The sequence below is a fragment of the Equus quagga genome, chromosome 17 (genome assembly GCF_021613505.1).
Source record: "Equus quagga isolate Etosha38 chromosome 17, UCLA_HA_Equagga_1.0, whole genome shotgun sequence".
NCBI classification, from domain to species: Eukaryota; Metazoa; Chordata; class Mammalia; order Perissodactyla; family Equidae; genus Equus; species Equus quagga.
The window spans coordinates 29,260,139-29,274,395 of record NC_060283.1 but is presented as its reverse complement, the minus strand read 5'-3'; the positions used below and the strand labels follow the sequence as shown (position 1 = coordinate 29,274,395).

Genomic DNA, 14,257 nt, shown 5'->3' with positions numbered 1-14,257 from the left:
TCTTTATTCAGCCTGGTCTTGCCCTCAGTTATTAAAAATTCCAAGTAGCATTGTTGATATTCTTCTGGAGAAATGAACCTTAGAGCACTGCCTAGTTTCTCTGGGCAAAAAAGGCCTCTTATGCAACCTAATGAATTTAAATTTTAAATGGCAATTTTAGTAGTCATAGTAGCCTAGAAGGATTACATATCCTATTTGTTAGTAAATAAAATGCTTTCTATAAAATTTATATTCACACATGCTGATTCCTTCTGCATTCCATGACGGTACAGGTTTTCCGTGGTTCTTTATGAATTAGGTGGTTAGTAAGTGATCCAACTGTCATCCTTGGTTTTCTTCCGAAACACTCAGATAAGGCTCATTTCTTCCCATACGTTTTTCTCAGTCTTTATGCTTAACATCAGGAACTAAAACATTCGGAATTGTGGTGATGGTGGTGTTTACGCTGGCATTTCAGCAAATGCTGTTTTCAGTTATTCTAACCATCAGCCAAGGAACAAAGCAATCTGTCTCCTCGATACAATTCCATGAGAGATTACAGGTCACCTTCTCTAATGGAGGACATGCTGATGATCAGATTACCGTATATTTTTATAGGTACTTTCATAGTGGGGGAGTAGAGCCATTTGATGAGACCGTTGTTCTGTTCTGTTTTAAGATTCCAGTATAGTTTTGGAAAATGTGTGGGGAAAAGGGAGAAAAGTGGGAGTTTTCGTATGCTAAATCCAAGATTTGACCTGTGAATCCAGATTTTAGCAGTTCATGAACTTGTCTCAATCTAAAGCTTTGTGGTGATGTAGGTTTGAGATGATTGAAAATACAGATCTAATTTTTGAAAAATAATATTATTTGAAATATTTTTTAGTAGCCAGATATACATTACTCATGTTAGCTATCATCTCCCCGTTTCTTTTTCACTTATTTTCAGGTTCTTTTTCTCTAAATAAGCGGTTGACTTTTCTCTTTGAATCTTTACATAATTCAACCACAAGATCTCTTACTGTACACCCAAACCTTTTTCTATTTCCTGCTTCAGAGAAATCTCTTTCAATGTCTCGTGACCAACGCCTCAGAGTATACCCATTCCTTATGATCACATTTGTCATCATCCAAAGCTTATAGTCCTTATTTTAAAGACACTTCAAGTCTCAACCTCAGACCTGTGAAGACATCGTAATATTTTTCTTAGAGTGTTACAGTATTGGATTTCTACCAAAGCCACGCTTCCTATGGTCATCCTCGATGGTCTGTGCTTTCTCAGTTTCCTAAATTTTGATTAAAACTCTAGCCCACTCCTCAGGGGATTAAGTGATGACCACTAATTAATATCATGGACCCATTCAAGGCTCTTTTGCCATTGTTTTCCGGCTACCTTGAAAAGACTAAATGTTGTGATGGGCTATATGAGAATGCAAACATGGGGACATGCAGATGACAGTGTAACCAGAGCACACCGCACTAAACCTTCCCCGATTCTCCTTACAGAAGACCAAGCCTCTGGCGGGAGGGCCCAGACCACCCACGGATCTGAAACAAGTGGTGAGTTTGCGCTTCTTTTAGTCACTTACTGTCATCATCATAGAACCTGCTGGTTATTAGTGAAGTATGAGTCTGTCTCTACAAAAGTGGTTCTCCAACTTTCTTAGCATGCCTCACAGTCACACAGAGGGCTTACGACATCATATTGCTGGGCCCTGTCCGTAAAGTTCTGATGCGGTAGGTCTGGGGTGGAGCCTGACCATTTGTGTTTCTCCCAAGTTCCCTGGTGATGCTCATGCTGCTGGGACCTAGACTATCCTTTGAGAATCTCCTGCTTTGGAGAAAATTCTTTCATATGAGAAGATCAGCAAGATTCAAGCAGGGTCTCAACATGGCACTAACAGAGTGGTTAAGATCATGGGTTTTTGAGTAAGAATGGCTTGGATTTGATCCCAGCAACTTCACATACTAAATGGGGACATTGCTTAAAGGATCTGAGACTCCATTTCCTAACCAATAAAATTGAAATAATAGTAATTTTCACCGGGCATTGTTTTAAAGTCTAAATGGCAGAATACATGTAAAGCATTTCGCTTACCCCCAGCACATGGCAGAATAGCCAGCATTTATTGAGAATTTACTGCGCATCAGTGGCATTGTTCTAAACACTTTACGTGTACTAGGTTGGACCCTATGAAACTGCCGTTTCTGCACGTCAACAGATATCAGCCATTCCCCGGTTTTCATTTATTATTATCTCATTTAATCACCCTATGATCCTGCAGTACTGTTATTATTCCCATATTACAGATGAGGAAACTAAGGCTCAGAGAGGCTAAGTAACTTGGCTGAGTTGACAGGACTAATGAGTTGGGTGGTGAAGCCAGGTTTTGAGCCTGGGGGTCTCAAATTGCCTCTTGTAAGCGTGACCTGGAGCAAGCCGTCTGTGATGACCAGAATTCCTGCCAGGCATGCGTTATTAAATGGGTTCCTGCTTGCTGTGACTGGATCACACTCCTGGAAACATAGCTCCAGGCAGCAAAAGTTTGACTTGAGGCAGGTTTCCGTGTGCCCCTGATCCCGGGGCTACTGAAAGGGCCTGCCAACTCCGGAACTGTCTAGACCGCCTGGTATTGCCACGGCCGCCCCAGGCATTGTCGGTCCGGGCCCCCAGGCAAGCCAGGTGATCAGCGTGAACTGCTGTCCTCCTCTTCCTGCCCTCAGTCAGGGCCGGGGTTGCCTCCAGGCTTAACGCTTCACACACAAAGCAAATATAAAGATGGGTATTTACAAGGTAGCTTCAGTCATAACCTTTTAGGGAAGAGCCCCGGGGTGTGGGGGCTCATTAGAAATGCTTCTAAAATAAAGACAGAAGTCACAGGCTCTCGAGGGGCCTGGGTGGGGCGTTTAACCTTTCCCAGCCTCAGTTTCCTTGCTAGTAAAAAGGAGATCAGAACACCGGACTCAGGTACCTCCTGGAGTTCTTGTGAAGAACATGAGGTATCAGGAATATGAAAGTATTTTGGAAAAGCTAGGGAATTGTTACTAAAAGGCAATGCTGTCTAAAATCAGGAGACCTCAGCTACTCCGAGTGTGGTCCCTGGACCAGCAGCAGCGACATCCTCTGGGAGCTGGTTGGAAATGCAGAGGACCCAGCCGTTCAGACCTCCTGAATCAAGATCTGCATTTTCACCAACCCTCTTCCCCTTTCACGAGGTGGCTTGTTTACACACTGAAGTTTGAGAAGCACTGTCCGAGACTGTTTTTCTCACAGTTGAAGCCAACTGAATTGTCTCCATGCACACCTTTCAGATTGGACCTCATCCCCTAACTGCAGGGTCAAGTGTCCCTCTTTGTAGCACTTGCTTTCCTGGCCAGCCCTACCCTGGCTAGATTTGCAGACTTCTAGGGCGCAAGATGGGGCCTGCTGCGTCTCGTCCATGTTCCTCGCCTTTCACTTGAAGTGAGAATCAGGTGGGCAGGAGCGGTCTCTTTTGTTTGACTCCTGTGCAGGTGTCTATTGTTCAAACAGGAGTTTTCATCTGGTTACACACACCCAGATCTTTCCTTGCTGGGAGGGCTTTTTTTGAAAATCACAATAAAGAGATGATCCATTAATGACCTCCCTTTCAAATATCAAAGGCTGCTCTGAGTCAGAGAAAGACTAGCGAGAATGACTGTACTCTCAGGTGGTTTTCGAAGCCAAAGACTTCCAGTTTAGATGGCCAGTATCCCATGACCTGTGCAGGTGAACACCTGCCCATGACCAAGGACTCTGGGAGGCAGCTAGAAAAAGCGCCATAGACTCCTTCTGAAGTTTGTAAAGTGAAAAACCACTGTCAAAATGGCATGAGGTATGTTGAAATGTCAGGATATCTGGTAAGAATTTGTCTTGCTCCATTCTGAGTTTTAAAAAAAACATCAAATTGCGTGAACAGGATCCATCCTATCAAAATAACGACCATAATCAAGATTTCAGTGTCCACTATGCACAGTCCACAGTTCGACTCTCCGAGGAAAGCTTTTCGCTTAAGGCCCAGGCATCTTCATCCATTGGTTGGCCCAAAAGACGTCCCTGGGTTTTTTCTTCCCTTGGAGGCCTTCCGGATTCTGCAGTGGATTCCCATTTGGTAGGGAAAAAAGAGTTCCTATTAGTGGGAATTTTCAAATTTTGTTTTGAAGCAGTGGAAGAAGCATAAAAAACACAAAAACCAAAGCTTTCATTTGGGTGAGTCTCTTCTCTAGATTTCTTAGAAGCTTGTTTTAAAACGTGACACCTCCCTCCTTTCAGTGAACCTCCTGTTCTAATTGGTGGAGTCTCTGTCTTTTGATGCTTCCTTCCAGTTTGAGACTCTTTGTTTGTTTCCTTATTTTGTTTTGTGGCAGTAGAAAGTGTTCAGCCTTCTAAAAACAAGGCGTGTTTCAGTAATATATTAGCAGGGACTCTAGTAAGATGATTTTTCATAGAAAGGGCCATGGCCCCCAAGTCTTTATTTTGTAATATTTATGTTCACTTCTAAGATGATATTGGATGTGATTTTTAGACTTGCTTTGGACTTTCTGGAGCGTATCAGTCTCCTAGAGATCTTGATAAATGAAGATTCTGATGCAGTAGGCTTGCGGCGAGCACTGAGAATCTGTATTCCTACCAAGCTCCCACGTGTTGCCTACGCTGCTGGTCCAGGGACCACACTTTGAGTAGCGAGATCCTGAATTAAGAGTAGAGCATAACAACTACACGCAGTTACCATGATTGCGTGCTTCTTTAAACCTCCGTCAAATTATGATGAAGTGGATTCTATTATTACCCCATTTGACGAGCGAGAACACTGAGCCTGGGAGGGGTGACTTGAGCCCGTGCACATTGCCGGCAAGAGGCAGAGGTGGGACTTGAGTCCAGGGCTGTCCTGCTCTAGAGCCCAAGGTCTTACACACTGGACGACCCTGCTGGGGAGAGTCCTCATGTTCTTGATGAAAAATAACGTTTCCAAACCCTAGCCTGAATCAGACCGGACTCTTCCGGAGCGATGTCTTTGGTGTAACACGTTGTGACCGCCTGTGGCTTGGGTCTGTGAATAGCTCCACGGCGATGCCGGCCGTCGAGGCTGCCCCCGTGGGCTGCTCTGTGAGGAACTGGTGGTCACGCGTTCCAGGCTTCAGTTGAGAGATGTTGTTTTTCCCTTAGGACACTCGACTGGGAGTCAAGAAGGTGGGGCAAGCACAACCTCGGGTCCTATACGGAGACCTCAAATTCCAGGTGAGTTTTAAGATGTGAAGCAAAAAAAAAAAAAAAAGACGCCAGACCAGATTTCTCTGAATGTCCCAGAAAGGAAGAAGAGACCGGTTCAAAAGCACTTTCTCCTAAGTCTCCAACCCTTGGATCTGATTGGCTCCTCTCTGCAAGCTAAAGGATGAGTGAGAGCACTACAGCCTCTGGGTAGGAAAGGATGGAACTTTTTTTCCCTCGGTCCCATAGACTGGCTGAGCTCACAGTCAGACCTGTCCCTGGCCTGTCCCAGAGCAGTGCCATGTTAGTTGCTGCAGCTTCCTTCCCAGACGAGTGATGGCACAGGGGACGCCATGTCACACCCAGGTTCTTCCTATCGCAGTCCAGTTTCCCCTTCGTTTCTGGGTTTGGGGTGCAGTCTGTAACTTTCCTCTCACATTGTAGATAGTGAGGGCATGCGGGGGCCATGTGTGTTGGGTGGAGTGAAAACATTCTTCTGGTCCCCAAACTACTTTTTCTCAAGGGACAGTCTTCGCTGATCCAGACAGAAGGAAGTTTCAGAAATTGTCACATGTGCATGCGAGTGCTGAGGCACCTGGCTCTCCTGAGCATCAAGATTTAAGGCATTTGAGGCAAATTCTTTATTTGACTTAGGCTCAAAATTGAGCATTTGTAAAAGGGGATTACAAAAAAAAAAGAAGGGTTTTCCTAGGGTTATAAATTACCCTTTCAACTCTTCCCCCTGCAGAGGTCTCAAACTGAGCCTCCCTTTGGGAGAGGGAAGAACGTCGTGCGACCTCGCCCCCTTGCCCCAGCTTGCCTGAGCGCAGCTGAAGGCAGAGCATGGGCACAAGGAGAGAGGAAGGGGGCTGCCAGGGAGGAGCGGGTGGGTGAGAGGCAAATAGCTATAAGCAGGAAGTAGGATCCTGCCCAGCTCCAGTGAGAATGAATGTGAGGCATTTCAGGGCTGGAGTCCAGGAGAAAGAACAGAAATGATACCCTCGTGGCGGCCCCCTCACCTCCGGACTCTTCCTCCGTCCGCCAACTAGCCTAACGAGGTAAAGGTTGGGCAGAGGCAGGATACTGAGCAGGAAATCGGAGGAAACCGAGGCTCCCAAAGAGGAGTGGGCAATGAAGGACTCCCCATCTTCCTTGTGTCTCAAACTCTCACTTATCGCACACATTTACCGCCCACTTGGCAAGAGAAATTAGGCAAGAGACTTTATTTATGTTGTCAAGTCATATTTTGATCCTATTAAAGCTTGATTTTAAAACACGTAATACAACCTTTTAGCAGTCCACAAATGACCTATGATTTTTGGAGACACTTTAGAAAATACAGCTAAACAAAAGGGCAAGAATATAAATTGCTTATTATCTAACTCACCATCCAGAAATACCAGTGTTACTGTTTTTATATATGCCCTTCCTATCATTTGTCAGTGTCATTTATATACAAAAATGTAATTATACCATCCATGCTGTTTAGTAAACTACCATTCCCAACTGGTTCCAATGTCGTTAAATGTCCTTCCCTGTATCGTAGTACACAATGCAATGAATATGCCCTGATTTATTTAACCAATCCCTTACTATTGGATATTAGGTTGTTTTCAATTTTACTATTCTAGACAGTACAGCAGTGAACATCTTCATAGCAGATTCTCAGGTCGTAATTCCTAGAAGTCTAACTGCTGGACCGAAGGCATGAACATTTTGAGGGCTTTTGACAAATTTTGCCAAATGACTCCCCAGAGAATGTGCATCAGGTTCAGCCCCCCCACAGGAGTGTCCTTTTTCACACCTTCTTGTATGTGGCCTCCATTTTTGTTTCTTAATAAAACGTAAGGTGGATACTCTTATACAGAAAAGGAATGTTCCTTCAAGGGAAGCATAAATTTCCTTTAGTCTGTTTAATAATATTGCACCAAAGGCATCCACAAGTTCAACAGGTTATTCTATACTTTTTTGGAAACCTGTTCCTTCTGGAGGGACTTGAAAATCCTGACTGATGATAAGAGATTAAAACAAGAGGCCTGTTGGACTAACACCTGTAGCAAAGTCTTTCTTCCAGTGTGATCTGCCTGTTGGCCGGCCATTTGGTCAGACTCATTGTGGTGCTGACTGTGGCTCTTGCTTGGACCAGGCCAATTTATAGAGCGCATTTTTGCTTTAACAAAGTGTCTTTCCCGAGCTCATGGTGTCTTTTGGTCTCTTCCCTCACGCCAGAATGGCTGATCATCTTGGCGTCCCTCCTGGCCCTGGCTCTGATTCTCGCAGTTTGCATTGCTGTCAACAGTCGAAGAAGGTAAGAAGTCGACGAACCTCGGGACCTTCGACTTCGAAAGAGCATGGGTTAAACTTAGTCTCTGTGTCCTTGCTACTCAGAGTGCAGCCCCTGGAACCAGCAGCGTCGGCACTCTGGGAGCTAGTTAGCCATGCGGAGTCGCAGGCCCTGCCCCAGCTGTCCTGTGTCCCAGCCTGTGCTTTGACACGATCCCAGAGATTCGTGTGCACAGTAGAGTGCAGCAAGCCCTGCTCTGGCGTGTTCTTTACACGAAGGAGATACTGTGACTGTTTGGATCACTGCTTTTAAATAGTGGTTGAATCTTTTGTGATTCCTAATATCTTTGGGATTAAACCCACGGAGACCCTATCTGATGAAAGTTATGAACCATCTCACCGGGAAGGCATAAAAGTATACGCTCAGTCATTGATTCATTAAACAAATACTTACTAAGTGCGTTCACAATGCAGAAAAACACGGCATAAAGATTCAAGGATTGGTCATCCTCTTTAGCCTAAGGCCCGTGGAACCTTCTAGAACCCTTACCTAAAGCAAGCATTGGGTTTGTGTGTCTGCTCGTTGTTTGCTTTTTGTAATGACACTATTTTCTATTTTCTGGAAGCTGCAGTTGAAAGGATTCAGGTTAGGACGTAGGAAGAGCTGCCTGACAGTGAGATCCATGAAACGATGAACTTTCCTTAGGAAAGTCTGAATAGACAGTCAACTCCCGACATCTGCGTGTGGGCTATTTTCGTGTCCCTGCCTCCCTCAACCAAAGCCTGGAAGTTATTGAAATGATGGCTATACCTAGTTGAGCTGTGACAGCCTCCAGAAACACCACTACCGAAAGCCAGGTGAAGGAAACGAGTAATTCTAGCAACAGAGGAAGCACACTTTGCCGGGGTGCTCCAAAAGTCTGTCTAAATTTCCTGCTCCAGGTGTTTTCAACATGCACTGTTCTTCTCTGAGCAGATGTGGAGTAACATTAAACCTTTCATAAATGTCCCTTCAGATTTCTTCTTATAAGGTAAAAGAAATGTATTTCCAAGTGGGGCCACCTTTATTGTCTCACGAGATCGCCTAACAGGCTGGAAAAGGCCCTCGGTTTGGGAGAGGACCTGGAGAAGATTATAGTTTCTTTCTGGTCGGCTTTTGGAAAGCAGCAAACAGCGAATCGCACTGCTGCGCGCAGCCCATGCTGTCTCTGTGCTGATCGGAGGATCAAACGATGCCGTTTACACCGGGACAGGTTAATGAAGAGACTCCAGTACAGTCAGATAGCTGTGCTGCTATCTGTATCTTGGAGGGCATTAGAAAAAAAAATTAGTCATCATAGCCGATTGTATAAGGAACAAAAACCAGGAAAAGAAGTCTGAAAGGCCTCCTGGAAGTCTGTCATGAGCAAATGGGAAGGGATGGGTTTAGCTGGGTTTAAATGGTGTGTCTCGAGGGAACCCTTACAAAGAGTCTACACTTTCCCTCAGCCTCCTTGTTTTCTCTTAGATTACTTCTGCTCAATTAAATATGAATTTCCTATTGTTGGGAATCAGTCCTTTTGTTCCAGGCCCTAGAACACACCACTGCTGCTCACATACACAGTCCATAAGTTTTGCATAAGTCGCCATAGAAACGTTGGCCCCAGTGCCGTTGACGTGGGGGACCTTGGAGAAGCCGCTCAGCTATCCCCAGGAGGATGCAGCTGGAGTCCGTGCAGCGTGGCTAGTTAGCTCACGTGTTCCTCCCTAGCATGTCAGCAGCAAAAACGGGCCCCACTGCTGCCCTCCCCCTTGTCCCGAGACCAGCAACAAGTCACCCCGGCAACAGGCAGACAGGGCCACACGGGATCCAGCACAGCCAGTCTCCCACCGGGAGAGCAGCTGACGGGACGCCATGAGTCACCATGTCCTGATGTGATTGTCGCAAACAGACTTGCCACGTAGCCCAGTGACTGTGCAGGCCCCTTAATGTGTGCTGTGTCGCTAAAGCCGCCAGCCCATTTCTAATCCTCTTAAAAGGCTGGGGCCTTTCTGCTTTGAGCGTTACATTTTAGAGAGATACAGAATCCTATTTTCGTCCAAGAAAGTTTGGTTGAAAATAGGGACCTATGACAGGCCTTCGTTTACTCGGTAAACATCTTCTGAGTGGCTGCTATGACTGTTGGCACTGACGAGGAGGAAGAGAAGATTAAAAACGACAAGGACCATCCCTTCTCTAAGAGAATCTTGAGAGGTAGTGGCAGTCTTGGCTTATTGAATTTGAGTCAGCTAGTATTTATTGAGCACATACTCTGTGCCAGGCACTATTATGTGAATTATGATTAAAAGATAAAAATGGAAGAGCATTTGTGGCTGAAGTTGAGGTTCAAGGGTGGACCAGGGGCTTCCATGACGAAGTGATCTGTGAGTCATCTCATCTTAGAGATGCTGATTTGGGGGTCCTGTTATTTCTTGCGCTTTTCCCGTTTCTCTCGTAACTCGCATCATCTTTCCTTGCTGTTCTTCATATAACCAGAGTCCTTGAATTGCAGCTTCCCAACGGAAATCGTACTTTATTCACCCTCCTTAAGGGCAAACAGTTATTTTAGGAGTCCGTTGTGTTGGTAGATATTGGATGAGGCCCAAGAGAAGAAGCTAGGTGCCTTTCCGTTAAAGATTTTATTTGATTTGTGTGATGAAGAGGAGAAAAAATGTGAGGACCTGACCAGAGAAGGCTTCAAAAAACAGGGATGATTGAAGATGTTTCTACATGGATTGCGCAGAAAAGACGTTCCCCAGCTTTCTCTCTCGTGGGAGTAATCGTCTTTCCTGTAAACCCAGGCAGGCAGTCATCCACCCTCCACTTGGTTGTCCCCTCTGTCAAGCTCCGGGATTTAGAAATGTCTTCCTGTTCTTAAGCTGCAGGCTGGCTCACCGTAATCTATGCTTACCGACCTCCTTCTGCCGGCTACAACAGAGCCGTCCAGCAGAACTTTCTGCAATGCTGGAAATGTTCTACGTCTGCGCTAATACACAGCCACTAACCACTGTGGCTACTTTGCACTCAAACTATGGCTACTTTGGGGGCTGCCCCGTGGCCGAGTGGTTAAGTTCGCGCGCTCCCCTTTGGTGGCCCAGGCTTTTGCTGGTTCGGATCCTGGGCGCGGACATGGCACTGCTCACGAGACGGCGTCCCACATGCCACAGCTGGAAGGACCTACACCTAGAATATACAACTATGTACTGGGGGGCTTTGGGGAGAAGAAGAAAAAATGTGGCTACTTTGACTTAAGAAGTGAGTTTTTGATTTTATTTAATTTTAAATAGTCACCTGTGTCTAGTGGCTACCGTACAACACAGTGCAAAATAAATCTCCAAACATCTCTAAGGGTTGTCAGCTGGAAAAGGCAGAAGATCAGCTGTTGAGTTACCCCCATCCCCAAGTCTTTCCAGATAAAGCCTCCACACCCTAGACACACGTCACCTGCTTTCTAAGACCCAGCCAGCCGGCCCGCCTTCTCCCGGCCGGGCTCCAGTCTGGCCCCTTCCACACTGTGTGGTCACTGTACGCTCAGCTAAGGCCTGAGGTTGAAGGGGAAAGGAGGTAAAGGCAAGATGCAGTGGGGTGGAGGTCTCTGACGAGGACTCAGAGAATTGAAGTTGTCGGTACTGTGTAGGTGCTGCCGTAGCCAGCGGCGTGCCTTCGGTCGCTAGCCTTGCCTTCTTGGACTCAGTCTCCGGTTTACAGAATGAAGAGCTTAGGCTGGGTGACCTCTGAAGTCCCCTCAGCTCTAATGGTGTTCTTAAAGTTCCCGTAACTAAGAAGAATGAAAAAATTAGAACTTGTGTTTCAAAAGTACTTCTTCGATGCCTGGAGCCCTAAAGAGTGGACTGAGTTATTTCTGAGACTCATCCTACCCTCCCGAAAGAACTCGGGTAACAGAGACACATAAACCCAAAGAGACAGACGGGCAGGACGAGGCCCAAGCGCGGTCCACCCAGCCCCCGCAGGTCGAGTGTGTTCCGCTTTCAAAATCAGCTTCGTCCAGACTGATGACGCTAAGCCCCGCCTCGCCCCCGTGCGCAGACATGTTTCTACGCTTGTAAATCACTTTCCCACAATATTTCATTCCACTTCTAAACCGCTCATTAGGTAGAAGATGGGCGTGACTTTAGGAAGACGCCTTCCCTCTGAAGACCGGCTGAGACACAGCTGAGGACCGGACGTGATACGAGAAGTTCCACCTGCAGCCTTGAGGTCCTCTTCATAGCAGACACAGCAGGGCAGATAGAGGCAGCCAGAAGAAACAAGCAACCCCCCCCAATTTCTTGTGGCTCTCATTGTGTTAAGGAATTGCAGCCAGAGCTTCTCGAACATTGACTGTGTTCCAGACACTGTTCTGAGTCCTTATCCAAGGCCTTGATTTCCTCATCCCACATCCTGAGAGCAACAAATAATCACAATAATAGACTTGTGTGTCCAGTGCCAGGCTCTGTTTCCAGAGCTTTCCACAGTCCTGTGAAATTGGTACTCTTAACAGCCTGATGTTACAGATAAGAGAACTGAGGCTCAGAGCGGTTGAGTGAGTTGCCCCAGGTCACACAGCAGTAAGGTCTCAAAACCAGACCTTCCAAGCCCCTGCTCTTATCTATATGGACTGCATCCATATACATTCCCAGCCCCCCGGCTCTGCTCCACGGTTCAAGCATCCCTCCCTCCACCCCTCATCAAGCACGATGCCACAGGAGACAGGATCTGCCACCTGTTCAGGAGGTATAATTTCTCTTTCCCCAAACAAGAGATTAAAGTTTATGGCCTTGGCAGTCGTAGAGGGAATGGCCCGTGATCATGAATAATAGAGGCTTTGTCTCTGCAACTCCAAATATCCAGCAGCAAAGCGAACAGTTCCGACTTCGTGCTGTTTCCCAATCCACAGATGGTTGGCAGCGTGCAGAGAGCCGGGCAGAGCCCAGCCTTTCAGTCATAAAGGCCTAGATTTGAATGTGACTCTGTTTGTCTTACTAGCTGTGTGACTTCAAGCAAGTTGTTAAACCTCTCTGGACCTCCAGTTCCACTGCTGTGCGATGGGCATACTAGCTGCCTGGCAGGGTTGTGAGGCTTACGTGAAATTACATGCGAAGTGTCTGGCATTCAGGAGGCCCACGCCGGTCTTCCCCACCCCGCTGGGAGCTGTGTGGCTCTGCCCTTTTGCTTCCGTTAAGCATAACCCGACTTCTAGACATGTAGCAGTGATCATGTTGCAGGAAGGAGGAAACTTTGCGTCAGGCCGCGTGGGGCGAGGCGACACTATGACAGTGCTGTGACCCAGGGACAAGATCAAGGTCATGGTCTTTCATAGAAATCTTCTTCTGCATTTGAATCTTAATGCTACTAAGCAACCTTAAAGTAACAATGAACAGCTTGTCTTAGTTAAACCTCCTGTCTCCACAGTTAGGTGGAAGTTAACCAATGTTAGGGAAAAATCAATATGGCCTTCGACTTCCAGAAAAATATTGTTTCATTCTTCTCAGAACGTGAAGTAACAACTCTGACAAGGCCAACAAAGTCTTGACTGGGAGAGGACGTAATGAGACTTTCTTGAATACACAGATCAGAGGGATTTATAGTTGTCGTGCTGATGGTTTAGCCATGACTGGAGAAACTGCTAATGTGCTGAAGTGAGGCACACGTTCCCGTGACGGGGCACGGGGAAGAAGCGTCACAACTTGGGAGTCGGACACACCAGAGGGTGAATCCTGATTCTTTTATTACGAGCTGAGGATCAGGGGCAAGTTACTGAATTTTTTGAGCCCCCAAGTTTCTTCACCTGTGCTGGGGGGTTATAATAGCACTGGCTTCCCAGAGTTGTGACCACTGATTCTCAAACTCGAATGTGCATCGGAAGCCCCTTGGGGGCTTGTTAAACCGCAGGTGCTGGACCCTGTCCTAGAGTTTTCTGATTCAGTTCATCTAGAGTGGGGCTGAGAATTTGCGTTTCTAACAAGTTCACAAGGGAGCCTTTTGCTGCTGGGTCCAGGGACCTCCCTTTGAGAAGTGCCAATTGTTTGGAGTCAGTGAGATGAAACATACTAAGACCATCATAAACCGTAGTGATGATGATGGCGATGACAATGACAATTGCGTCGTTGCACCCCTTTCTCATGTGACTTTTTACATTATTAGGTGTGGACAGAAGAAGAAGCTGGTGATCAACAATGGCAATGGAGCTGTGGACGACAGAAAGGCAAGTGGGCTCAATGGAGAGGCCAGCAGGTCTCAGGAGATGGTGCACTTGGTGAACAAGGAGTCGTCAGAGACCCAAGACCAGTTTATGACAGCCGACGAGACACGGAACCTGCAGAATGTGGACATGAAGATTGGGGTGTAGCCCCTGCACCTTGACCTTGGGAAGAAACCACAGTCAGAGAGAGCAATCGCAGGGGGCTGGAATATTTCACAGATGCGATGTGCTACTGACTGCTTCATTCGGGATCTTTTTTTAACATAAAATTTTCTACTCCTTTTTGTTTTTTGTGTTTTGTTTTTTAAAGTCAGGTTCAATTTATAGCAACAACATTGCTTTCTGAAATGAGGGCCCAATTAATAATCGGTAAGAATTCGACGGTTCCAGTTCCCACTTAGAAACCTCTTACCCCCTGGGGTGTTCTATCCATGGCTTTTAACAAAAGCCACAAATACATCTTCCCGACCCCCAAACTTCTCTCCACCTGTCTACCCAGATGACAGCCACCTGCTAAGGACATTCTCCAGGGCTGAGAAGGCTTGGT

The 14,257-nt window shown here is 46.4% G+C and overlaps 1 protein-coding gene across 9 annotated transcripts in view; it reads left to right on the top strand.

Moving 5' to 3' along the window:
- The window catches only part of CD44 (CD44 molecule (Indian blood group)), an 84,114-nt gene extending 70,120 nt beyond the window's left edge, over positions 1 to 13,994 (top strand). For all 9 annotated transcript variants that reach the window (XM_046644457.1, XM_046644456.1, XM_046644454.1 and 6 more), the window contains 4 exons: positions 1,486 to 1,539; positions 5,165 to 5,236; positions 7,436 to 7,514; positions 13,653 to 13,994. In XM_046644457.1, the coding sequence (XP_046500413.1) occupies positions 1,486 to 1,539; positions 5,165 to 5,236; positions 7,436 to 7,514; positions 13,653 to 13,857 (410 nt within the window). In that variant the 3' untranslated portion in view covers positions 13,858 to 13,994. The remainder of the gene's footprint in view (positions 1 to 1,485; positions 1,540 to 5,164; positions 5,237 to 7,435; positions 7,515 to 13,652) is intronic.
- The last annotated feature ends 263 nt before the right edge of the window (positions 13,995 to 14,257 follow it).